This window comes from Suricata suricatta, chromosome 7 (assembly GCF_006229205.1).
Source record: "Suricata suricatta isolate VVHF042 chromosome 7, meerkat_22Aug2017_6uvM2_HiC, whole genome shotgun sequence".
In the NCBI taxonomy this organism is placed as follows: domain Eukaryota; kingdom Metazoa; phylum Chordata; class Mammalia; order Carnivora; family Herpestidae; genus Suricata; species Suricata suricatta.
This window is the reverse complement of record NC_043706.1, coordinates 27,810,948-27,838,231: the sequence shown is the minus strand read 5'-3', so window position 1 is coordinate 27,838,231 and position 27,284 is coordinate 27,810,948. Positions and strand designations below refer to the sequence as shown.

Here is a 27,284-nt window from a genome sequence, read left to right as displayed (position 1 = left end):
TCCAAAATGAATAAAGGACCCGAATATGAGACAGGAAACCATCAAAACCCTAGAGGAGAAAGCAGAAAACAACCTCCTTGACCTCAATCGAAGCAACTCAACACATCCCCAAAGGCAAGGGAATCAAGAGCAAAAATGAACTACTGGGACCTCATCAAGATACATAGCTTCTGCACGGCAAAGGGAACAATCCAAAAAAACTAATAGGCAACTGACAGAAGAAGAAAAGATAGTGACAAATGGCATATCAGATAAAGGGCTAGTATCTAAAATCTACAAGGCACTCACCAAACTCCTTACCTGTAGAATGAATAATGCTGTGAAGAAATGGGCAGAACACTTGAACAGACACTTCTCAAAGAAGACATCAGGTGGCCAACAGGCACATGAAATGATGCTCAGCATCACTCATTATCAGGAAAATACAAATCAAAATCACACTGGTCAGAGTGGCTAAAATGAACAAATCAAGAGATGCTGGCGAGGATGTGGAGAGACGGGCACCCTCCTACACTGTTGGTGGGAATGTAAACTGGTGCAGCTGCTCTGGAAAACAGTGTGGAGGTTCCTCAAAAAATTAACACTAGAACTCCCCTATGACCCAGCAATAGCACTGCTAGGGATTTATTCAAGGGATACAGAAGTGCTGATGCATAGGAGCACATGTACCCCAATGTTCATAGCAGTACTTTCAACAATAACTAAATCATGGAAAGAGCCTAAATGTTCATCAACTGATGAATGGATCAAGAAGATGTGGTTTATATATACAATGGAATACTACATGGCAATGAGAAAGAATGAAATCTGGTCATTTGTAGCAAAGTGGATGGAACTGGAGAGTATTATGCTAAGTGAAATAAGTGAGGCAGAGAAAGATATCATACATTTTCACTCATATGTGGATCAGGAGGACTTAACAGAAGGCCATGGGGGTGGGGAAGGGGAAAAATAGTTTATAAAGGGAGGGAGGCAAACCATGAGAGACTCTTTTTTTCTTTTTTCTTTTATATTTTACTTATTTTTGAGAGAGAAAGAGAGACAGAGTGTGAACAGAGGAAGGGCAGAGAGAGAAAGAGATGCAGAATCTGAAGCAGGCTCCAGACTCTGAGCTAGTGGTCAGCACAGAGCCCGACACGGGGCTCAAACCCATGAACCATGAGATTGTGACCTGAGCTGAAGTCAGATACTCAACTGACTGAACCACCCAGGCACCCCTAAGAGACTCTTAAATACTGAAAACAGACCGAGGGTTGATGTGGCATGAGGGAGAGGGGAAAATGGGTGATGGGCATTTGTTGGGATGAGCACTGGGTGTTGTATGGAAACTAATTTGACAATAAACTATATTAAAAAATAAATGCAAAGGAGGAAAAAATAAAAAAATCTCAAGACAGAAAAGCAAATAAATTAAATTAATTAATTAACAGTTCAAAATAAATAAATAAACCCTGCTGTTCCAACTGAGGTATGCATATCAAATATTCAATATATCTTTTATATTTTCAGAGCATTTTATATATCCATATGAAGACCTTTATGATAGCACCGCTAGAAAAATGTTTAACGACAAAAATGTATGCTGGTTTCAGTCTATAGGTAAGCATAATTATTTTAAGGCAATATTAAACAAAATAGAGCTAACTTTATTTTAGAAACCTGATCTTGATTTAAAATGTTGTTGAAATTCATGACTTTTCAGAAAACACATCATAATGCTCTCACACATCTAAAAGAATATCCTACAGCACATAATCAAAACTGAAACACATCACCATCTTGCACCAAATCCAGAATTAACGTGCAATCTTTTCTTTTAATCTCCTCTAAGAAAGCTGCATACATGGATTGAAGAGACAGGAAGAGCACCTCAGAAAGCTTGCCTATGGCAATGATGCTTGTCTTGAAATGCCAGAATCACTTCTAGAGCATGTCACTTTTATGGCATACTGATAAAGAAAGTCTTAGTAAAACCAAATTATTCCTAATACATTTTTAGCATTGAAGATGAGGTTGCCTTTGCTAACTGATGTGAAGCCAGGCTGATCATATGAATGCGGGTATGCTAAACCCAAATCCTACCTGTGTGTGAAAGCACTTTTGAGTATCTTCTTTTTCTTTTTTGTTTTTGTCAATTTGCTCCAAGTCCTTGTTTATCTCTCAGCTTTCTGCTAACTTATATTATATTCAGATTTCTCCTCTTAACCACTAAATTCTTCTGTACCTCAAGAAGGTCTTGAAACACCCCTTTTTCTAAGAAGTTCCCCTTGACTTATTGGAATAATAGTCCTTGAACCACCTCATTTGGATATGGGGTTTTTATATGCCTACCCTCATTCTCTGAGCCATAAAAGCACTTACTTGTCCCTCTTTTGCTTAAGTTTTATTATCCGCTAGCACTTATATGCTTCCCTGAGCCATGTCACTGATTGACAGCAGAAAATATGTTAGGCTGGGAGGAAGAGTTGGCCATGGTTATATTAAAGAGCAATGAAGCCAGACAACTCTGAGTATGACATGTCCTGCCCTTACCAGGCTTGTAATCTTAGAGTCACTAACTTCTCTCCTAAGTCCTGATTTTCTCATCTGTGAAATGGACATAATACCTTCTAGCTCATTAGGTTGTTATAACACTATTGAGAGGGCTAAATAAAATATTTGGTGCAATGCCTAGCATCTGGTAAGTCCCCAACAAGTAGAGAATTAGGTAGACAACTGATAAATGTTTTCTGACAATGATTAGGAAAATATAAGGTAAGCTAAAATTTAAGTATTTATTTTGTGTGTTAAAACTATACATATAACATATAAAAGTTATATAGCTAATGAAGATGCTGACATAAGAACTCTTAGGGAAAAAATGACAACTAAATTGTATCTTGTATTAAAGACACATTCTTTATTGGATGAATGTTCTGTACTAGATATTTAAAATAACACAAACATTCAGAATTGCAGATTTGTAATTTAGTTCATAATCATGTTAAATACAATAGTTACCATGCTTAGGAGAGACAATATTTTGTATATTTCTTAATAAATTTTATGAAGCAAATTTGTAGAAATTAAACTTTTACTTTCAGTTAGTATGATTTCCCCCATACACCACATGAACAAACATAACACTGACTTATTTTAATTTTTTTAATGTTCATTTATTTTTGAGAGAGAGATAGATGGAGTGTGGAGTGTGAGTGGGGGAGGTGCAGAGAGAGAGGGGGACACGGAATCTGAAGCAGCCTTCAGGCTCTGAGCTGTCAGCACAGAGACAAATGCAGGCCTCGGACTCATGAACTACGAGACCATGACCTGAACTGAAGTCGGACTGAGGCATCCTGGAGTCCCAACACTGATTTATTTTAAATAATGGATACTGTACTTGGCTATACTGTCCTCTAAAACTACTTGTATTTATGAAGATATTAATTTCAGCATTAAAAAGGGGGATTCTGTGACATCCACAGAAAACAGAGAACCCTGACATACAGCCTACAGGTAAGAGAATTACTCAGTTTTCTGAAGCAACTGGTATGATGCAGTTAGGTAGGGGAAGCGGACTTTGAAAGAGGTCACAGTGCTCTACACCTATTCTGGTAAACGAAGTCATCAGCGAATGTAGGACAAATGGCACAAGTTTCCTCAGCAGTCCCTACTGCCTGGTAACAGAGAAACCTATTAGCTACTGAGCAGAATACTTCAAAGGGTAAGGAGCAGTGGAGAGAAAAGACATTGCCAGAGGGGAAAGGAGTGAACATCAGTGGGCAGGAATGCTAGCCATCACCAGGGGGCCTGGCTTGTTCTTTAGGAGGCAGTGAAAGCATTGGCTGGTCCTACTAGCAACTACTGGCGGATCCAAGCTCCACCGCAGTAACAACTGGATCCTCAATGACAGGCAACACATTGACATGAAAGGGCACACTAAATTATGAGTGAGTGGGACAAAGAAAGGCTACACACTGAAAGATGCTAAATATTTATTAGCTCAGGGAGAAATAACAAGTAGGCAGAAAAATACAAAGTTAACTCATGGATATCTGGGCCACAAATAATCTACCCCAAATATAACATTTTCTTAAGCAGACTGCAATTTTTTCTAAAATCCACTTGCATTAGGAGAGTTAGAGGCATTTGTATTTTTAAGTACAGATGTACACTTTAGTACAGTTAAAGTCCCAAAGATGTCTAAATAAATATAACTTTCTAAATTTCTTCTTACCAATCTCTCCATGTGCCTTAGAAGCTGCAGACACTAAATTCTAGTATATGAGACACTGAAGAATGCCTTTGTTACATCATATGCCAACTGAAGGCCCTTTCTGGACAGGTATCTCTTCCTACAGCATTCATCATGCAACATCTAGCTAAGAGTATATATATTTAAAGGCATTTTAAACCAATACAGGGCCTAATGTAATAAAAATGACAAAACAAATAACTGCTTGGGCATTTCAAACAAGGTCACTTTGGTTGAAATAAAACACATACCAACACTTTTCTAAGCTACCAATTTGGGGAAAAGAGACAGAGATTGTAAACCTAATGCTTTATATGCTAATACCTTTAGCGGACTTAACAAAGTAATAACAATTTATTACTTGTTATTTTTATACTGCCCTTACTTTGGAGGTATTTATGTTTTCATCATAGTTGAAGAAGCAGCTTGGAAACAGGTAAGCTGCAAATGCATGCTACTCTTGAACTTGTTCAGCAGCTCTTCCAGTAACCTGCAGCAAGGAGAGACTATTTTACAACCTGGCAGAGTGAAGGCTGCTTAGCAACAGAAGAAAACATGCAGGGAAGCCAACTGCCCAGTTTTAGCTTCTATTCATTGAAAAGTTATTTACTTATGAATTCTTAACTCAATAACAGAAGTAAATTAATCAAAAAAGCTAATCAAAAGGAACACACACACATGCGCGCACCCCCCCCCCCCCACACCCCTGTGTAGTTATATATAAAAATCTCTTCTGTCTCCTTTGCCTAGATTAATTAGATTCCTCCCTAAAATACATTAATGTTTAGACCTGCACTTTTTTTATGATTCACCTTTTAAAAATTTATATATACTGAAATGTACTCATTTTGGCATACAGTTCTATGAATGCTGATGAACACATATTAGCAACCTAATAACTCCCATAATTGGAGCAAGGAATAGTTCCATCACCCTCCATCTACAACTCTTGTGTTGCTCCTTTGTGGCCACCTTTCTCTTCATCCTGACCCCTCACCAACTAATGGTCTACTGTCTGTTCCTCCTATTTTGCAGTTTTGTCTTTAACAAACACTAGAGAGTGGTAAACTCAAGTGGTGAATTAAGCACCAAAAGAGTAAGGCTTAGTTCTAATTCCACTGGGTAAATCATTCTACTACTTGATAATTAGTTTCTTTAACTGGCTTGATGTATAATTTTAGGGCTAGAAAGGATCTTAGAGTTCATTTGGTTCAGAAGAAGCAACCAAGAAGTGAGTTTAATGGTATTGGGGTCAACAGATTATTTCATGGGTTTAACAATGCTCAAAATTAGAGTGTGTAAAACTCTCTGCCCTCTGAGTTTCTATAACATTGACCTGTGCAAAATCAGAGTCTACAGCAAGGTTTTCATGTCTACAGACTGATCAGACAAATGCAAAGGCAGGTGGACTTCAGTTATGGTTAGTGAAGGAGTAAAGACCTACATTGCTTCTGCTGCTTCAGTTGAGGGTAGGTTGAGCATTATGAAATTTGCCTGGCCTACATTTTGTCTCAGGTCAGAATTTCCTGTTTTATAAGTAGCAAAGTTTAATCTCTGACCAAGACCATTAACATAGTATTACTTAAAAATATACAACTTTATTATGTCATGTGTACAAACTTATTTTCTTAATACTTTACATTAAAGCAAAAAATATACATTGCTGAGCTCCTCAAAGGAAAAAAAATCAAGTGCTGCATTTAATCATGCTGTCCTTTTTATACTTCTCTAAGTATTGTCTTAAAAATGTAAGACAATAATATACTTTACTGAATGAGTCAAAATAAACTTTCTTAAAATGTTTTCTGTATTAGTCACTTAAAGCAAGAAAGGAACTGATTTCTCAACTGTCATAAACCCAGAGGGAAGGTTTTATCTTATTCTGTCACTTCAGAGACAAGTCAGGTATAGCCAACATAATGCATACTATCAAAGGCTATTAAGTACTGCTCTTCCTTAAATACAAATCATTATCTATACCAGGAAAACTTAGGTAACAGAACCTCATTCAACACATCTTAACTAGCCTTTGAAAACAGCATCTAAAACTTACTTTTTATCTGCTCCACTTGAGAGCTGAGGCAGAGCTTCCAAAGCCTGTTTAAAACTAGACCTGGAACAGACAAGCAAAATATAAGTTGAAACATTTCATATTTCTAGGGGGAATTAAGAACATCATTAAAAATTCTTAAGCATACCTTAAATATAAAGAAACCAGTATAAGCCAGTGAAGCACGTAGAAATATGAGAAAAAGTAAAAGTGAAAAACAACAGAAAAAGTAAAAGTAAAAGTTGAGACTATAGGGAATAGTTCCCACATAGAGGCCTTATAGGAGTAGGGTCAAAAACTCAACTACAAAATGAAACAGAAAAGCTAAAAGAGAGACTCACTTTTACGAATGGTGCTACTCAATGTAGATTAGAGCTTAATATAGATATGTTTAATTTTTAAAAAGTCTTTTCAAAACAAAACTGAAGTACTAAAGCAATTGGTAAGAAAGGAAGATAACAAGTAGAGATAGGGATGGTCTTGTGACAGATTACACAAATGGGGACATTCTATTGACATATACAGCGTCTGATTTATAGCCAATCTCTTATAACTAAACATGGTCTCTGGGATTTAGTTATTCCTATATTTAAATTTTGTAGAATAAGTAGAGATTTAGCATTGATTTTAATTTAACATCATTTCTTTTTATAAAAAAACATAAAATGGTGAAAATTAAAAAATAACCAACTTAACTCTTTAAAATAGAAAGTACCAGAAAAGCTACTGAATCAAATAAAAAGCATTTTAGGGGAAATTATTTGGTAGTAACTTGTAGTTTTCAATAAGTAATAATTTTTACTTTTTATTTCTTCTTTTGTAACTTGTTGACTATGGGTAAAGAAATTAATTATTCTTGACTTTAAGGTGGATTTTATTTTGTTTTATAAAAACAGATCCTCATTATTTTACTAGTAAATATACTTTTGAGCAATGTTTCTCCAATTTGGGGCAAATATCACAGCAACAAATAGACTACAAAGTCCCAAAAGATTATAAAAACTGGTATGGGGAAACTTCAGTTGTTCCAGGTTAAGGCAGGGATAGGTCATAGCTTATGGGGACACTTAGCTCCCTTTCCAAACTGAAATTGACTTTCCTCTTTCCTGATGTGGAAATGAGTGTCTGCTGTTATCACCACCATCATCTTGTTTCCTGTAAACATTTTCTCAGTCAATGAAAAAATGTAATGATACTGCTTCCATATTTTATTAAAAATTTTTAATGGTTATTTATTCTAAAACTTAAGTATTAAAGCAATTGGTATTCTTGAGAGACAGAAAGACAGAGTGTGAGTAGGGGAAGGGCAGAGAGAGAAGGAGACACAGACTCTAAAGCAGCCACCAGGCTCTGAGCTGTCAGCACAGAGCCCAACACGGGGCTTGAACCCACAAACTTCAAGATCGTGACCTGAGCCGAAGTCAGCCGCTTAACCAACTGAGCCACCCAGGCTTCCCACTGTTTCTTTATTTTTACATAATGACAATAATGATGATAATGAAGAGAATACCATCAATTGTTTGTAATGCATCAATAGTTTAGAAGGTAATTTGGCATATTTTTTTCCACTTAATTCTCCTAAAACTTTGCCAAGAAGCTATTTATTATCTTTCTTTTATGATGAGACAGGCTCTAAAAGGTTAAATTGGTAGGAATAAATATCTAGGTATTTACACAGAGCATGCATCCACATCAAATTTGGACTGAGTGCCCTCTATTGTCTATTATTTAACACTCTGTGTAGAAAAATGATGGCTGGGAAAAGGAGTCATTAAATAACTAACATGGGAACCATCTAGAAATGGCTTCTGGTTAGCCATCATGAAAAGTAATAAGAAGATAAGTTCACTCATCAGGAAAACTTTTAAAATGTCCTTAAACATTTTATTTGTATACTACTTGCATTCTCAGGCATATTAACAATATAACATAGTATTTCCTAAGTAATATTGCCAATAGAATAAACAATTTTGTATAGGCAAGTAGTTAGTGATGTTTCAGTTCACCTACTGATATTTCGATGATAGGAAATCCTGACTTTCATTCAAAACAGCTAAAAATTATCATCAAATTTCCACTACAAAATTTTGCAGAGAAACCACAAGGCTTCCTCTTATGCTGATATTTACAATGCTTAAACTGTCCCTCAGAGTCTGCTATGAATAGAGTAAGACTCAATTCTTATTTCCTTGTTTTTAAAAGAAGTATATGATGTTCTGCTACCTCATTTATAAGATTGAGATTTCCCTTAGTGAATAAAAACCATAAAATCATATTAAATATTTTTTGTCTTATATTATGCTACAAAGAACCAGTATTAGGAGTCATTGGCTTATTATGCTTTTTTAGGTAAAAATTAATCAAATATAAACCTTATCACATCACAATCATGAGCACTCTGATCAGTTATCTTTACAAAGGATTTATATACTAATATGATAAACTTTATTTTTACTGAAGCACTCAGAACAAGAATGTTAAGCATCTCACTTGCTTTCTGGTGTCAGGTGAATAGCCACAGTATCCCTCAAAGCACAGATTTCAAGCCGTGCCTAAAGATGAGAAAAGGAAAAGTGACAATACGGAACTGCATCAATTATTAAATTGAAAGAAGTTATGGGGGGGACAGTTACCAGCCTGCTTACTGCAGAGACAGGGTTGACAGAAGACTACTGCCATGTAGTTACCCCACACCTGGCATGGTGACTATTAGTTATGGGCAGATTTTCTAAAACACTCCATAGAAATCAGCTATGATAAAATATTATTTTACTGAAAATTAACTTAGAGTCAAGTATGCCTGTATGAAGGCAGAGATCCAGACACCTTAATATAAAAGGTTCAACCTGTGCAAGGGTTTTCCCACAATCTGTATTTACTTACTACCTAATTCGTAATTTTCTTTTGGTCTGCCTACTTGAGAGGAAACTAAATTTGAAGGACTATCCCTGGATTATAGCCTCACAACACAGATTTAAGGAAGTGAGTTGGCTTACTTCCTTACACCTATGCCCTTTCCTGCACACTGACTTCAATCTCAAAAGTTAAGATAAAACTCTGCAGATTCAATGCAATGTCTATTAAAATCACAGCTGGCTTTTGTTTGTTTGGTGGTTGTTTTTCACCAGGCTGATCCAAAACAGGCTGATCTGAAACAGACAAAGCCATCTTGAAAAAAGAATACACAAATAGAGAAACACGTTCTGATATCAAAACTTACTATAAATCTATAATATTCAAGAGTGTGGCACTGTTATATGGACAGAAATACAAATCAGTAGACTAGAAGTGAGAGTCCAGAACAAAACCCTTAACATTTATGATCAATGGATTCTGACAAGGGGGCTGAGGCCATTCAATGGGGGAAAATAATAGGTTCGTCTACAAATAGTTCTGGGACAACTGGATAGCCACATGCAAATGACTGAACCTGGATCTCTTTCTTAACACAAAAATCAACTCAAAATGGATCACAGACATAAATGAAAGGGATAAAACTCTGAAACACATAGAAGAGAGCAGGAGTAAATCTTCATAATGTTGGGTGAGGCAAGCCCTCTTAGAAATGATATCAAAAGTATAAGCAATGAAAAAGGAGGGGAAGACGGCAGTGTGGTTGGAGGACCCTACGTTTACCTCATACCACGAATACAACTAGAAAACTATCAAATCATCCTACATACCCCAGAAATCGACCTGAAGACTGGCAGTACAAACTCTAAAAAGAAAGGTAGGGAAGAGGCCACATTGAAAATGATAGGAAGTATGGAGACGTGGTTTGAGAGAGAAACATATTGTGGTCACCATGGTCACAGAGAAGGACAAGAAACAGACTAGCACATAGGAGAGTGCACAAGGAAAATACATTCCCATAGCAGTTGGCTTGGAAAGAGAGGGTCCAAATCTTGTGAGCTCTGAAAGTTAGCAAAACTTAAAGTCTGAGTTTTGTGAAAGGTCAGCAGGAGTTAGAAGATGGCAGCAGCGTATGAAGACTGTAGGCTCACCTGTCACACAAATACAGCTAGGTAACTATGAAATCATCTTAAATACCCCAGAAACTGACCTAAAGACTGACAGAACAAACTCCATAATTAGAGAAAAGGGCACATAGAAAAGGGCAGGACCACCTTGGGAACCAGCACAGTACCATTCACTACCTAACCTGCTTCATAAAGCACTGGCTCCCAAGCTCCTGTGGAACTTCGCTTCTCAGTCACACTTACCTCAGTGTCAGCATGGCGCTGCTTCCCCCAGAACACTGGCCCAAACACCTGTAAACTCAATGTCTCTCCACACAGGAGTTTTGCACAGCCTCAGCTCTGGCAGTGATGGTGACAGATGTTATATCATAAGAAGACCAGAGCACACCTAGTTAAAATGTGCCACATTCAGGGCAGGGACCACACATTGTCCACAAGCAAAGAGCCACTGACAACTGGCTTGAAGGATAAAGTGGCTAGAACAAAATAAGAAAGCACATACACAACGTACTAGAGACACTCCTGGAAGCATCAGGCCCTAGAAAAACAAGAGACACCACACAGCAGGGCATGACAGGACTTCTTCTAGATAAAGCCATTAACTCTCAAGACTAGGAGATTTTCCTAACACAGAAAAAGGCATAGAGACGAAGGAAAAAATAGAAGACATAAATTTGTCTCCAATGAAAGAATATGACAAGCCCACAGCCAAACGTAAGTAACATTTGTGATGGAGTATTTAAAGCAATGATCATAAGGATATTCACTGGACTTGAAAAAATGGAAGGCATCAATGAGACCCTTAAAACAAAGATAATAAAAAAAAAGACCAATAAGAGATGAAGGGTGCTATAAATGAGATTAGAAACATGCTAGATGGAATGAATATCAGGCTGGCAGAAGCAGAGGAATGAGTTAATGACCTAGAAGGCAGAGTAATGAAAAGTAATCAAGGTGAACAAAAAGACAAAAAGGAAGTATGCAAAACGAGAATAAATTTAGGAAACTCAGTGGCTCTATCAAACATAATAACATTTGAATTATAGGAAATCAAGAAGAAGAAGAGTGAGGAAAAAAGGGGGCAGAACATTTATTTGAAGAAATAGAACCTAAAAACTTCCCTAATCTAGGTAAGGAAAGTAATATCCAGATCCAGGAGGCTCAGAGAACCCCCAACAAATTCAACAAAAGCAGACCATACCAAGATATATTGTAATTAAGTTGGCAAAATATACTGATAAAGAAAAGAATTTAAAAGCATCAAGAAAAAAGAAGACAGTAACATACAAGGGAAACCCCAAGAGCTAGCAGGGAAAATTTCAGCAGAATCATGAATCATGGCAAGTCAGAAGGCAGCAGCATGATATATTCAAAGTGCTTATTGGGAAAAATCTGCAGCCAACATTACTCTATACACCAAGGCTCTCATCTATAATAGAAGAAAAAGTAAAGAGATTCCTGGAGTTTGTGACCACTAAAGCAGCCATGCAAGAAACAGGATACTATGAGTGGAAAGAAAAGACAAAAAATGACAGTATGAAGGTAGGAATCACAGGAGTGGTAAAAATAAATATTTTTGTAAAAAAATCAGTCAACGAACTCATAAAAGGATTTGACACATGACGCCATATAACTAAAATGTGGGGAGGAGAAAAGAATGGGTTCAAACTTAAACAACTATCAACTTATGCACAAGATCATTTGGTAACCCCAAATCAAAAACCACTAATAAATTTGCAAAGGATAAAGAGAAAGAAATCCAGTGATATCATTAAAGAAAACCAAAAAACCATGAAAGATCAGAGAAAATCTTCAGAAAACAACCACAAAACAAGTTATAAAATGTCATATCGATCAATGATTACTTAGAATGTAGATGAATTAAATGCTTCAATCAGAAGACATAGGGTGACAGAATGGAAACAAACCAAACCAAACCAAATCAAAACAAACAAGATCCAGCTGTCTGTCTACAAGAGACTCATTTTAGACCTAAGGATACCTGCAGATTGAAAGTGAGTAGATGGAGAAAAATCTATCATTCATATGGACATCAAAAAAAAAGTGTCAGCATAGCAATACTTATACTAGACAAAAATAGACCTTAAGACAAAGACTGTATCAAGGGACAAATAAAGATAGTATATAATAATAATGAGGAGGCAATCCAACAAGAAGTTATAACAATCTATATGTTTATGCACCTAACATGGAAGCAACAAAATACATACAACAGTTAATAACAAAATAAAAGAACTAATTGATAATGATACAGTAATATTAGAAGACTTTAACACCCCATTTACATTAATAGAAAGATCATCTAAATAGAAAACAAGGAAACATTGGCTTTGAATGATACACTGGACCATATGGATTTACAGATATATTCAGAACATTCTCTCTTAAAACAGAATAATATACTTTCTTGTCAAGTGTTTATGGAAGACTCTCCAGAACAGATCACATATTGGCCCACAAAACAAGCCTCAACAAATTCAAAAAGATCAAAGTCATATGATGCACCTTTTCTGATGGCAATGGTATGAAACTAGAAGTCAACTACAAGAAAAAAATCTGGAAATAACACAAATATATGGGGTTAAATAACACTCTATTAAACAATGAATGGGTCAACCAGGGTGAAAAAAGAAATAATAAAGTATATGTAAAAACATTAAAATGAAAACACAATATGCCAAAACCTTTGGAATGCAGAAAAAGCAGTCATTAAGAATGAAGTATACAACATTACAGGCTTACCTTAAGAAGCCAGAAAAATCTCAAATAGCCTAACTACACCTAAAGGAGCTAGAAAAAAAACAACAAACAAAACTGAAAATCAGCAGAAAATGGGAATTAGTAAAGATTACAGCAGAAATGAATAATACAGAAACTTAAAAAAAAAAAAGAACAGATCAATAAAACCAGGAACTGGTCTTTAAAAAAAAATGAATAAAATTGATAAGCCTCTAGCCAGACTTACAGAGAGAGAGTGAGAGAGAGAGAGAGAGAGGCAGGGAGGGAGGGAGAGATGAGGGAGAGAGAAAGGATTCAAATAGATAAAATAAAATCACAAATGAGTAAGGAGAAATAACAACCAACAGCACAGAAATATAATTATAAGGGAATATTATGAAAAAACTCTATGCCAATAAGTTGGATATCCTGGAAGAAAATGAGAAAGCTATAGTGATCAAACAATATGGTACCAGCATAAAAGCAGACACATTGATCAACAGAACAGAATAGAGAGTTCGGAAATAAACCCACAACTATATGGTCAATTAATCTTTGATAAAGCAGGAAAGGAAAGAATATCCAATGTGAAAAGAACAGTCTCTTCAACAAATAGTTGGGAAAACTGGACAGCAACATGCAAAAGAGTGAAACTGGATCACTTTCTTATCCCATACACAAAAATAAATTCAAAATAGATTAAAGACCTAAATATGACACCTGAAGAGAAAATATCCTAGAAGAGAACACAGGTTGCAACTTTTTTGACATTAGCCATAGTACATTTTTTGTACATATGTTTCTTGAGGCAAGGGAAACAAAAGCAAAGTAAACTACTGGGACTATATCTAATACAAAGCTTCTGGACAGAGAAGAAAACAATCGACAAAATGGATGGGAGAAGATATTTGCCAAGACATGTCTGATAAAGTGTTAGCATCCAAAAGATATAAAAAATTTACACAACTTAACATCTAAAAAAACAAATACTATAATTAAAAATGAGCAGAAAATAGGAATAGACATTTTCCCAAAGACGACATAGATATGGCCAATAAGCACATGAAAAGATGGTCAATATCACTCATCTTTGGGGAAGTGGAAATCAAAACTACAATGGGGTACACTTCACATCTGTTAGAATGGCTAAAATCAACAACACAAGAAACAACAGGTGTTGGCAAGGATGTGGAGAAAAAAGGAACCCTTGTGCACTGTTGGTGGGAATGCTAACTGGTGCAGCCAATGTGGAAAACAGTATGGAGGTTCTTCAAAAAGTTAAAAATAGAACAACTCTATGATCCAGCAATTACACTATTAGGTATGAACCCAAAGAATACTGAAACACAAGTAAAGGGATTTGTGCACCCCTGTGTTGATTGTGGAATTATTTATAATAGCCAAATTATGGAAGCAGTCCAAGTGTCCATCAATTGATGAATGGATAAAAAAGATGTCACACACACACACTGGAAAATTATTCAGCCATAGAAAAGAATGAAAGCTTGCTATTTGCAATGACACGGATAAAGCTACAGTATTATGCAAAGCAAAATAAATTAGGTTGGAAAAAGACAAATACCATATAGTTTCACTCATATGTGGAATTTAAGAAACAAAACAAAGAAGCAAAGGGCAAAAAGAGAGAGAAAGAAATACAAAAAAACCAGACTCAAGTATAGAGAACAAACTGATGATTGCCAGAGGGGAGGAGGTGGGGGATGGGGATTGAGAAGTGCACGTCATGATGAGCACTTATGGAATTGCTGAATCACTATATTGTACACCTGAAACTAATATAACACTGTATGTTAACTAAGGGGAATTAAAATAAAAACGTTTTGATTTCAGGGGAGGCAAGACGGCAGAAAAATAGGGAGTTCTGTACTTCTTGCCCGCATCTCTCAAACAAAGAAGGGCTGAAACCAAAGGACGCTGAACCACAAGAGTTTGTGAGGAAGAGACAGAGTCCACTAAGAAGACGGCCTCATAGGTGCATGATTGTGAACTGGGAAAGATAAAAATGGGCCCGAACACAGAGGCACGGAGGGGAGGGAGCTCCCTCAGAGAAGAGGGAAAGAGAAAGAGCGGCTGAAACTGCTCATAGAACTGTCCTTGAAGAGAAAAATCTTGGCCTGGGAGGGAGAGGGATCCTATCATCCCATCTCTAACCAGAGGGCATTTGGAGAGAGATCCTATCTCTAACTGTGGAGGTTTCTTTGGGGTGGGTGCCTGGTTGGCATCAGGAGGAACTACTCCCCTACTCCTCCTACTCGATCCCCAGCTAGGAAGTGCTCCCACCAGTGGGATTACATTTTGGGAGGTATCATTAAAGCGCCCAGACTAAGATCTGGAAATGAGGCTGGATGCGGGACATAGAACAAGGCTCACCTTGGCTATGCCAATGGCACAGGGAGATCAGACCCAAAAGAGTGATTTGCAACACTTGGTTGCAAGAAGGGACTGGAGGGCCACCATTTCTCTACCACTTATACCAAACCACGCCCACAGGCACTAGAAAGCTGCTTTTTTCCCCTTTCTTTTCTTTCCCAGAGCCCGGGGCAAGACAAGTATTGAAGCTTGATGCACTGCCACGATTAACTCTAGCTCAAATCTTGCTATTCCCTTATCTCATTCTTATCTCTCCCCTCCCCTGGACTGGGCACTATGGTTATAGGTTTACTTAAACATTCACATTTAATCTATTCTCTTGGTGCATATTGTACACCTTTGTCATTACCTTACTTCCTCTCTTTCTTCCTGAAATAATCAGACTATATAGTTTCTTTGGGTAACATTATCTTCATTTCTGTCTCTTTGCCTCCTACCATATTCTTCTTTTTCTCTCTTTGAATTAAGCCTTTTGGTCTCTCTACTTGGTCAGTGTTCAATTTTTCTTTCTACCCACCCCTGTCATTTCTCTCTTTGTATATGCTCTTCCATCAGCACTGCCTCCACCCTGCTCTTTACTTGTAGCTGGGATTTCTGGTTTTATGCTTTTAGACTGACCTTTGTCTTTTGTTGTTTTGGTTTTGTTTTGTTTTGGTTTTGGTTTTTCTTTTTATCTTCTTTTCAGTTTGATTGTTTGTTTGATTTATCTTTGCATTTGCGTGCTTTTGTTCCCTGCTTGTCTGTTTTCCTTTCCAGGGCTACCTCAAGAAACAAGCCAAAGTACACATGGTAGAGAATCCCAAATATAACTACGAGTAGGGAAATAAAATAACTAAAGGCATAACAAGAGAGACCAAGAGACACCATTAAAAGAACTTCCTGAATGGATTGCCCATAGACAGTCAATGAGCCTCCTTTAATATAGCAGAACTCGCAGGTGCGAAGCACATAACAAGCTTTTAAAACTGACAAGAGACAGAAAGCTAGCCAAAATGACAACACGGAAGAACTCTCCTCTAAAAAAATTCCAGAAAGAAGTGACAGTGAAATAATTGGTCAAAACAGATATAAGCAACATAACTGACCAAGAATTTAGAAAAATTCTCATAAAATTAATTGCAGGGCTTGAAAGAAGCATGGAAGACACCAAAGAAGCTACTGCTACAAAGATTATGAACCTTAAAAATGGTTGGGATGAATTTTAAAATGCTATAAATGAGGTGAATAATAAAATGGAGGCAGCCAATGCACAGAATGAAGAGGCAGAGAGGAGAATAGGTGAATTAGAAAACACAGTTATAGAAAAAGAGGAAGCCAAGAAAAAGAGATAAATTGATCCAGGAGTATGAAAAGAGAATTCCAGAACTGAATGATACAATCAAATGGAACAATATCCCTTTATAGGAATTCCTGTAGAAGAAGAAAGAGAGAAAGGTGCTGAATGGGGTACTTGAACAAATTATAGCCAAGAACTTCCCCAATCTGGGGAAGGACATAGACATCGAAATCCAAGAGGCACAGAGAACTCCCCTCAGATGTAACTTGAATTGATCTTCTGCATGACATTATCATAGTGAAACTGGCAAAATATAAGGATAAAGGGAGAATTCAGAAAGCAGCTAGGGATAAAAGGGCCCTAACATACAAAGGGAAACCTATCAGAGTAGTTACGGGCCTATCTATTGAAACTCCGCAGGCCAGAAAGGAATGGCAGGAAATCTTCAATGTGATGAACAGGAAAAATATGCAGCCAAGAATCCTTTATCCAGCAAGCCTGTCATTCAGAATAGGAGAGATAAAGGTTTTCCCAAATAAACAAAAATTGAAAGAATTCATCACCACTAAACCAGCCCTAGAAGAAATCCTAAGAGGGACTCTATGAGGGGAATGTTGCAAGGAATACAGGTATCAGAGACACCACTACAAGCATGAACCCTACAGAGAACTTAATGACTCTAAACCCATATTTTTCAATAATAACACTGAATGTAAATGGACTAAGTGCTCCAATCAAAAGAAATAGGGTAGCAGAATGGATAAAAAAACAGAATCCATCTATTTGCTCTCTACAAGAGACTCATTTTATACATGAAGACACCTTCAGACTGAAAGTAAGGGGACGGAGAAACTGGAAGTCAAAAGAAAGTCAGAGTAGCCATACTTATATTGAATGAAGTGGACTTTAAGGTAAAGGCAGTAACAAGAGATGAAGAAGGGCATTATATAATAATTACAAGGCATATCCATCAGAAAGAGATAATAATTATAAACATCTACGTGCCGAATTTGGGAGCATCAAAATACATGAGAAAGTCGGGATAGAAGGAACTTACTTCTATCATAAAATATCATAAAAGCCATTTATGAAAAGCCCACAGCTAATATCATCCTCAATGGGGAAACACTGAGAGCTTTCCCCCTGAGATCAGCAATACGACAGGGATGTCCACTCTCACCACTGGTGTTTAACATAGTCCTGGAAGTCCTAGCATCAGCAATCAGAAAACACAAAGGAAATAAAAGGCATCAGAATTGGCAAAGATGAAGCCAAACTTTCACTTTTTGCAGATGACATGATACTCTACAAGGAAAACCTGACAGATGCCCCCAGAAGCCTACTAGAGCTGATTCATGAAGTCAGCAAAGTCACAGGGTACAAAATCAACATACAGAAATTGGTTGCATTTTTATACACCAATAATGAAGCAACAAAGAGAGAAATCTAGAAACTGATCCCATTCACGATTGCACCAAGAACCATAAAATACCTAGGAATAAACCTAACCAAAGATGTAAGATCTTTAAGATGAAAACTACAGAACACTTATGAAGGAAATTGAAGAAGACACAAAAAAAGTGGGAAAACATTCCATGCTCATGGATCGGAAGAATAAATATTGTTAAAATGTCATTATTACCCAAAGCAATCTACATATTTAATGCAATCCCAATCAAAATTGCACCAGCATTCTTCTCAGAGCTAGAACAAACAATCCTAAAATTTGTATGGAACCACAAAAAACCCTGAATAGCCAAAGTAATATTGAAGAAGAAAACCAAAATGGGAGGCATCACAATCCCAGACTTTAGCCTCTACTACAAAGCTGTCATAATCAAGATAGTATGGTATTGGCACAAAAACAGACACATAGACCAATGCAATAGAATACAGAACTCAGAATTGGACCCACAAAGGTAAGGCCAATTAATCTTTAACAAAGCAGGAAAGAGTACCCAATGGAAAAAAGAGCCTCTTTAGCAGGTGGTGCTGGGAGAACTGGACAGAACATGCAATAGAATGAAAGTAGACCATTTCTTACACCATACACAAAAACAAACTCAAAATGAATGAAGGACCTAAATGTGAGACAGGAAACCATCAAAAACCTAGAGGAGAAAGCAGGAAACAGCCTCCTTGACTTCAACCTCAGCAACTTCCTTCTCAACACATCCCCAAAGGCAAGGGAATCAAGAGCAAAAATGAACTATTGGAACCTCATTAAGATAAAAAGCTTCTGGTATGTAATCAAGAAAACTAATAGGCAACCGATGGATTGGGAAAGATAGTTGCAAATGACATATCAGATAAAAGACTAGTATCCAAAATCTGCAAGGAACTCACCAAACTCCACACCCAAAAAACGAATAATGCAGTGAAGAAATGGGAAGAACACTTGAACAGACACTTCTCTAAAGAGGACATCCAGATGGCCAACAGGCACATGAAACGATGCTCAGCGCCACTCGTCAGGGAAATAGAAATCAAAATCACACTGAGATACCACCTCATGCCAGTCAGAGTGGCTTAAATGAACAAATCAGGAGACTCTAAATGCTGGCGAGGATGTGGAGAAATGGGCACCCTCCTACACTGTTGGTGGGAATGTAAACTGGTACAGCCTCTCTAGAAAACAGTGTGAGGTTCCTCAAAAAATTATTAGTAGAACTTCCCTATGACCCAGCAATAGCACTGTTGGGATTTACCCAAGGGATACAGAAGTGCTGTTGTTTAGGGGCACATGTACCCCAATGTTCATAGCAGCACTTTCAACAATAGCCAAGTCATGGAAAGAGCCTAAATGTCCATCAACTGATGAATGGATCAAGAAGATGTGGTTTAGGGGCGCCTGGGTGGCTCAGTCGGTTGAGCGGTCGGCTTCGGCTCAGGTCAGATCTCACGTTTGTGGGTTCGAGCCCCGTGTCAGGCTCTGTGCAGACAGCTAGCTCAGAGCCTGGAGCCTGCTTCAGTTTCTGTGTCTCCCTCTCTCTCTGCCCCTCCCCCTCTCATGCTCCGTCTCTCTTTGTATCAAAAATAAATAAAACATTAAAAAAAAGATGTGGTTTATCTATATAATGGAATACTACATGGAAATGAGAAAGAATGAAATCTGTCCATTTGTAGCAATGTGGATAGAACTCGAGGGTATTATGCTAAGTGAAATAAGTCAGGCAGAGAAGGACAGATACCATATGTTTTCACTCATAAATGGAATAGAAGAAACTTAACAGGGGACCATGGGGGAGTGGAAGGGGAAAAATAGTTGGGGAGAGGGAGAGAGGCAAACCATGAGAGGCTCGTGAATGTTGAGAACAAACTGAGGGCTGATGGGGGTGGGCAAGAAGGGAAGGGGGTGATGGGGATGGAGGAGGGCACTTGTTGGGATGAGCACTGGGTGTTATATGGAAACTAACCTGACAATAAACTATATAAAAAACGTTTTTTATACAGTAAAAGTAAAAATGAAAAATTGATAAATTAAACTTAATCAAAATTAAACTTATGTATTGTGAGCTATGGCATCAAGAGTAAAAAAAACAACTACAGTCCACACAATGAGATATCTATAACCACACTAAGATGTCTATAATCAATAATATAGGATAGTAACAAATAGGTTAGGAAGTGGAGAAATTGGAAGCTTTATGCATTGCTGTTAGGAATGTAAAATGTAACAGCTAGATTAAAAACAGACTGGCAGGGGCGCTTGGGTGTTTCATTCAGTTAAGCTCTGAATCTTGATTTTGGCTCAGGTCATGATTTCATGGTTTGGGAAAACATGTTGGGCTCTGCACTAATAGCAAGGAGCCTGCTTGGGATCTCTCTCTGACCCTCCTCCGCACATGCTCTCCCCCTCTCTCACAAAATAAATTAATAAACTTAAAAAAATAATTCAAAAACCCTCAGGAAATTCATCAAAAGATTAAACATAGGGTATCCATATAACCTAGCAATTTCCCTATGTATATACCCAAAAGAAATTAAAATATATAAATACCTATATGTGAAAAAGTAGAAAATAACCCAAATGCTCATCATATGAGGAGGAGATAAAGAAAATGTGGTATATTTATACAATGAAATATTATCCAGTCATCAAAAGAAATGAAGTACTGGTACATGCTGCAATATGTGTGAACTTTGCCAACATTATGCTAAGTGAAAGTAGCAAGTTACCAAAAGCCATATTTGTGTGAATCCATTTGTATGAAATTTTTGGAATACACAAATCTTTGAGATAGATTGATCTATCCATTTGATCATGGAGAAAGAAATCAGAATGCTGCTTGTCTATGGCTGGGAAGGTTGGTTGGAAAGGCAGTGGACAGCAGCTGCTAATGGGTTCAAGATTTCTTTCTAGGATGCAATGTTCTAAGTTGATTGTGTTAATGGCTGTGAACTCTGAGAACACAGTAAAAACAAATCACTAAATTGGGTACACTTTTTACCTTGTAGAGAACACTGTGTGGCAGATAAGTTATATCTGCATAAAACTTAAACATTTTTTTAATGTTTGTTAATTTTTTGAAGGAGAGAGACACACAGCATAAGTAGGGTAGAGTCAGAGAGAGAGAGGGAGACACAGAATCCATGCTCTGAGCTGTCAGCACAGAGTCTGAAGCATGGCTCAAACTCACAAACTGTGAGATCATGACCTGAGCTCAAGTCAGATGCTCAATTAACTGAGCCACCCAGGTGCCCCATATCTTGCATAAAACTTTTAAGAAAAACATGGTAATCTAAAGCTTAAACTTCTTTCTAATCTTGAAATGACTTTACATACAGATCAACTGTGTTCAGAGCTCCTGAAGAGGCTCTGAATGAGAACCACATTACACACCTTCTACCTTTGACTCAGACACCCACAGTGTGCATTATGCTCAGGAGACTATTTAAAAGAGATAGCTCTGGGGTGCCTGGGTGGCTCATTTGGTTGAGCATTGGACTTTTGATCTGGGTTCAGGTCAAGATCTCCAGATTCATGAGTTCGGGCCCTGCCTGTGTCAGGCTCTGTAGTAACAGCATGGAGTCTGCTTCAATTCTGCCTCTTTCTCTCTCTGACCCTCTCCAACTTACAAACAAACTTTAAAAAAATAAAAGAGACAGCCCGCATTCTCCAGGAATGCATAAAACATAAAACAATGATAAGAGACATGGCTAGTCTTTTAAACAACAGTTAATTAGAAATTTTGTAACCAATTTAGATGAATGCTGATTTATATAAGATACAGTATATTTAGTAAAACTTCGGCTTGGAAAGTAGTTGTTTGGTTTCATTTTTCAGTGCTTTAGAAGCCTAGAAAATAGTTTTTAACTTCTAGAAAGCATACCTACAACAGTTTGTCTCTATTGTTGATACTCTAGTATATACTGAAACAGATCTACAAAGAGAATATCAAAGAGAAAAAATAAGGTAGAACTTTTAGTTGAATATTGTAGAAGGATTAAATCACTTTAAAACTAATCTTCATGTCCAAATTTTATGCAAAGTGATAGGTGTTTTAAATTAATCTATGAATTATGTGAACTATAAAAGGTATGATTATTTATAAAATACACATACAGTAGTACAGTAGAACATGTCATGTTAAAAGATCAGCTAAAATCACCAAACTGTTGGGGCACCTGGGTGGCTCAGTTGGTTAAAAGCGTCTGACTTCAGCTCAGGTCATGATCCCATGGTTCATGGGTTTGAGCTTGCATCAGGCTCTGTGCTGACAGCTCAGAGCCTGGAGCCTCCTTTGGATTCTGTGTCTCCCCCTCTCTCTGCCCTTTCCATGCTCATGTTCTGTCTCTGTCTCTCAAAAAATAAATAAACGTTAAAAAATAAAAAAAACCCCACCAAACTGTCATTCCATTCCTCTCTACACTGGCTCTCAGAAAGGTTCTGAAGATTGATGTATGGGCCCTTTATGTGATTATTGCAGGTTAACTTGTAGTCTTTCTGAGTTATCTGCTCAACAGAAAAAAGCCTAACACAGGGATTCCCAATGGGAGAGGGGAGAAATGGGGCAGGGGGAACTTAGATTCACCTGAACTTTTCCAATATAGAAATGACTGCCTAATTCCTAGGAAGTATTAGAATATTAGAAGTCAGAACAGTCACGGTGGCCAGTAGTCTTCTAGACTTTTTTAATCAAAAAAGTTCTCTGGCTAAATCTGGTATCTTTTCCTAACCCTTCCTTGCTAGTTTGAGCAAATTTATCCATCAGGCCCCTCCCTAGAATCTTAACCACCCAGAGGAAAGCACTATCCTGAGACTTTTTCTACCATAGATAGTTTTATCTATTTGAGAATTCATGTGACTGAATCCCATACAGTATGTGAGCTTTTGTGTAAAGCTGCCTTAACTCAGCTGAATTCTCCTGAGATTTACCCAGATGGTCCAGTAATTCTGTCCTCTTTAATGCTGAATAGTATTTGATTATATCACAGTTTGCTTATTCTATTCATGAATACCTGGTCTGTTTCTAGTTTTCGGCTATTATGTTTTCAGTTCTCTTGGTTAAATACCTAGAAGTGGAATGGATGGGTTGTAGGGTATGTATATGCTAGTTTTGTTTTTCTTTTTTTTAAAGCAAGAGCTTTATATCATATATATAATATATATATAAACTATGCTCTTGGTTTTGGGAGTAGATTCCCATGATTCACTGCTTACATATAACATCCAGTGCTCATCCCAACAAGTGCCCTTTTCAAAGCCCATCACCCATTTTCTCCTTCCCCTGCCCCCCGCAACCCTCAATTTGTTCTCTGTACTTGAGAGTCTTTTATGGTTTGCCTCCCTCTCTGTTTGAAATTGTTTTTCTCCCTCCTTCTCCCATAGTCTTCGGTTAAGTTTCTCAAGATCCACATATGAGTGAAAACATTTATCTGCCTTTCTCTGACTGACTTATTTCACTTAGCATAATACCCTCCGGTTCCATCTACATTGTTGCAAATGGCTAGATTTCATTCTTTCTCACTGCCAAGTAGTATTCCATTGTATATATGAATCACATCTTTTTTATCTATTCATCAGTTGATGGACATCTGAACTCTTTCCATAATTTGGCTACTGTTGATAGCACTGCTATAAAACATTGAGGTACATGTGCCCCTATGAATCAGTACTCCTGTATCCTTTGGATAAATTCCTAGTAGTGTTATAAGCAAGAGCTTTTCTTGTCACTGGTTTATTTTACAGTCCCAACAACTTGTAAGACTTCTAGTTTCTCTTCAATCTTGCCAACACTTGGTATTTTTAAAAATTTTCATCACGGTAGATGTGCAATGGTATATTATTGTAGTGTTAATTTTCATGTCTCTGAAAACCAATGATGCTGACCATCCTTTTATGTACTGACTAGCTGTTTTTGACTCTTCTGGAAATTGAATTACATGTATGCTAGACCTTTTGACATTGTCCCAGAGATCTCTGAAGTTCTATGTATTTTTTCCCAATGATTCTTTTCTCTGTTCTTCATATTTGGTAATTTCTGTTATCTACAAATTCACTGACTTTTTCTTTTGTCTGGTCTATTCTGCTTTGATTCACAGCTAACATATTCTAAAATCATATTCTGTATTTTTCCATTTCAAATTTTCATTTAGTTCCTTTTTTAGGGTTTCTATTTTTCTGCTGAGATTTCCTATCTATCTATTCACTATGAGCATGAATAGTCACCTTTACATCACTGAATAGAGAAGTTTTAAAGTCCTTATCTTTGAATTCCAACAACTGTGTCATCTCAAGATTGGTCTCAGTTGATTGTCTTGTCTATTAAGAATGGGTCACATTTATGTGTTTTAGCTTGTTTGTGCATTTTAAGTATATCTGGATTGTTTCCTGGACACTGTCAATATTATGAGTGGAGACTCTGGATCCTATAATATGACCTTGACAAGTACTGATCTTTGTTTCATTTATTTTATCAAGCAATTAACTTATCTGGACTCAAACTGAAAACTCTCAGCTCTTGGGCAGTACTTCAAATTCTTACTTCAGTTCTTCTGGTCTAACTGGGTTGGCTGGAGTAGAGTTTAATCACGCATGTGTCGTTTAGGGGTCAACCTCTGATTTAGGCAGTTTATATATAAAATTTGTGGCTTTGCTTTCTGCTCTATGGGATACCTCCCTCATTTTCCTATAATTGTGGTACTCTGAAGCCTATTCTTCAAGCCAGAAAGGTAGCAGGTTTTGTCAAGTTTTTGGCGTCTGTTGGCCTGTTGGCTAAAATTTGTAAAAAGTGAAAAATTCCCCAAGTGCCATTTCTTCCAGAGTCACTCACTGATGGCCATTCTCTAGTATCTTCAGGTTTTTTTACACTTTTTATTTTTAAATATTATTCAAGGTATATGTTATCTGTAGGGGATTGCTGACAGAAACTTCCTCAGGCACTACTGGAAGTAAAACTGTCAGTACTTTTTTAAAGCATCATTGCAATGTTCTATATCACTGCAGTTCCCTGGTAGCAGGTAACTCTCCCATATGGGTGAACACCTTCATGGTTATCAGTTTGGTTATATGCATATCAAGAAGCATTCGGTTTACAAAAGTTATCATTGTTATTACAACTATTTAATTTAAATAACTACAACATAAAACCAATAGATTTTGTTGCCATTTCTATGAACATTGCACTGAACGGTTTGAAAAGATTTATTAAAAGTTAAGTTGCTAAAAATTTGCTGTGAAACTGGATGTAGTGAAGACTGTTGTATACTAAAAAAAAAAAAAAACAACCCACAACTTTAGAAGGAATCTGCATTTAGATAATTTCACAAGAGTTGTTAAGATCTTGTTCTACTCTAAAGAAATAGAAACTCTAAAGTTTATAGACAATGCATGGGTGTGGCTTATGCAAAAGAGAAGATGTAGATCCCCAATCAGTAGATTCACAAACAAATGCCTGTTGGTGTATCGTAAGGCTGATGACTACGAATACATTTTATATATTTTCAATAAAATAAAAGTTCAACATGGAACTGAATGATTTTGGTACCTGTAATGCTCCATTTTTGCTGAAGGATGAAACACACTGCATAAGTCGACTTAGCTCTTCAGAAACTGCTTCCACCACCTTGGATAGAACTCGAGGTACCAATTCTTTGGAAATAGTGAACACCTGATGAAACGGTTTAAAGTAAGAAATGATGTGCTATGGGAACATTTCCTAACTTGAATTTGTTAAAAACAAAGAGATACACAAAACAAAATAACTTGCAGGTTTTCTAAGCCATATTTTTAAAGGAAAATACAGACTTAAGTTGCATTAATTGATTAAATGCAAAACTAATCCTCTAAAAATATACAGGGCAAATAGAATTTTGAAAAGTGTTGTTGATATTGACAAGCTAAACATAGTTTCAAAGATTTTATCTTCCTCTTGTCCTTTTCACAAAAAAACAGTATTATTTCTAAAAAGGAAATTCTAGAAATAAAAACACACTGTGTCAGTGTTTCCCCACAATTAAAAGAAAAACATATGGGGTCAGACTCTTCTTAGATCACAACAAACACCATATCATACTGGGCACATTACTGCATATTTGACAACAAATTCCTCAATTTTATTGTTTGCTGATTTTAATATGTATTTCCTTTCATTTGACAAAAAAGTTATTTTCAAACTTTGAATTTTGATATTTTCAGGCTAAGAACTATTATATTTGAAAATGTGGTGAAACACTTTACTATGCTATAAATTTGTCAAGTTAAAATCATGTGGGAAATAGTAAATAAACATGAATAAAATTCTACTTTCAGTCGCTGAGATAAATCAGAAGGGGGTTTAAAAAGCCTCATACATATCATGGTTACTCATAATGAACATTAATAAAAGCTGCCTCTTTAGGAATCACTGTCATCACTAACATGTATTCATATTTGGCAATTCCACTACCACCTGTTCATCTACCACAGAAGTGCTTTCACCGACCGCTGATTATATTTTATACTCTAATTTTATTGGAAGCTAACATAAAAAAAAATTTGTATATCTTTGGTGATATAATCATTAAAAATGTGTCATAAATTCTTTGTTTTTGATAAATTCTTGCTGGAGTTAAACCATATATAAAATATTTTTTGTAGTGGAATGTGTATGTTTTCCTTTACTAAGAAATGAAAACTATAACATACTATGTTTCTCTTTCTGCTCTAGTTGCTTTAAACTTAGAGCCACATTGAGGAACCAAATAGCATTCTCTGTTACTTTGGTTACTCTTTGCTTTAGCCTGATTATCCATGTTTTTCCAGTTTATCTTGACAACCTCTGATAATTTTGGATAAAGACAGCGGTATAAACTAAATATACCTACATCATATCCATACAGCTTAAAAGGTACCCAAGCAACAGTGGAAATTATCTAATGATAACACCCTTGTGGGCCCCATTTTATCTGGTCACCAATCTGTCTATGAGCCGTAACCACTCTGAAAGTACTGGCAAAGCAGTGAGTAATGGATTGTGAAATTATATATTTGGTAGTCATAGTGGTGATAATGGTGGTAGCTGTGCCTCTTTTGATGTTCCTTAGAAGAGTCCTTCTAAGAAGGATGTTAACAAAGAATGTTAATGTAAAGCTTAAGATGATAATGCTTCAAGTGAGAGCAAATTTTAGCAT

At 36.7% G+C, this 27,284-nt stretch overlaps 1 protein-coding gene across 4 annotated transcripts in view; it reads right to left on the bottom strand.

The window, feature by feature from the left end:
* Window positions 1–3,957: 3,957 nt before the first annotated feature.
* EXOC2 (exocyst complex component 2) overlaps window positions 3,958–27,284 on the bottom strand; it is a 264,990-nt gene continuing 241,663 nt past the window's right edge. For all 4 annotated transcript variants that reach the window (XM_029944254.1, XM_029944253.1, XM_029944256.1 and 1 more), the window contains 4 exons: window positions 25,661–25,783; window positions 8,775–8,836; window positions 6,288–6,347; window positions 3,958–4,724 (listed from right to left, as the gene is read on the bottom strand). In XM_029944254.1, the coding sequence (XP_029800114.1) occupies window positions 4,631–4,724; window positions 6,288–6,347; window positions 8,775–8,836; window positions 25,661–25,783 (339 nt within the window). In that variant the 3' untranslated portion in view covers window positions 3,958–4,630. The remainder of the gene's footprint in view (window positions 4,725–6,287; window positions 6,348–8,774; window positions 8,837–25,660; window positions 25,784–27,284) is intronic.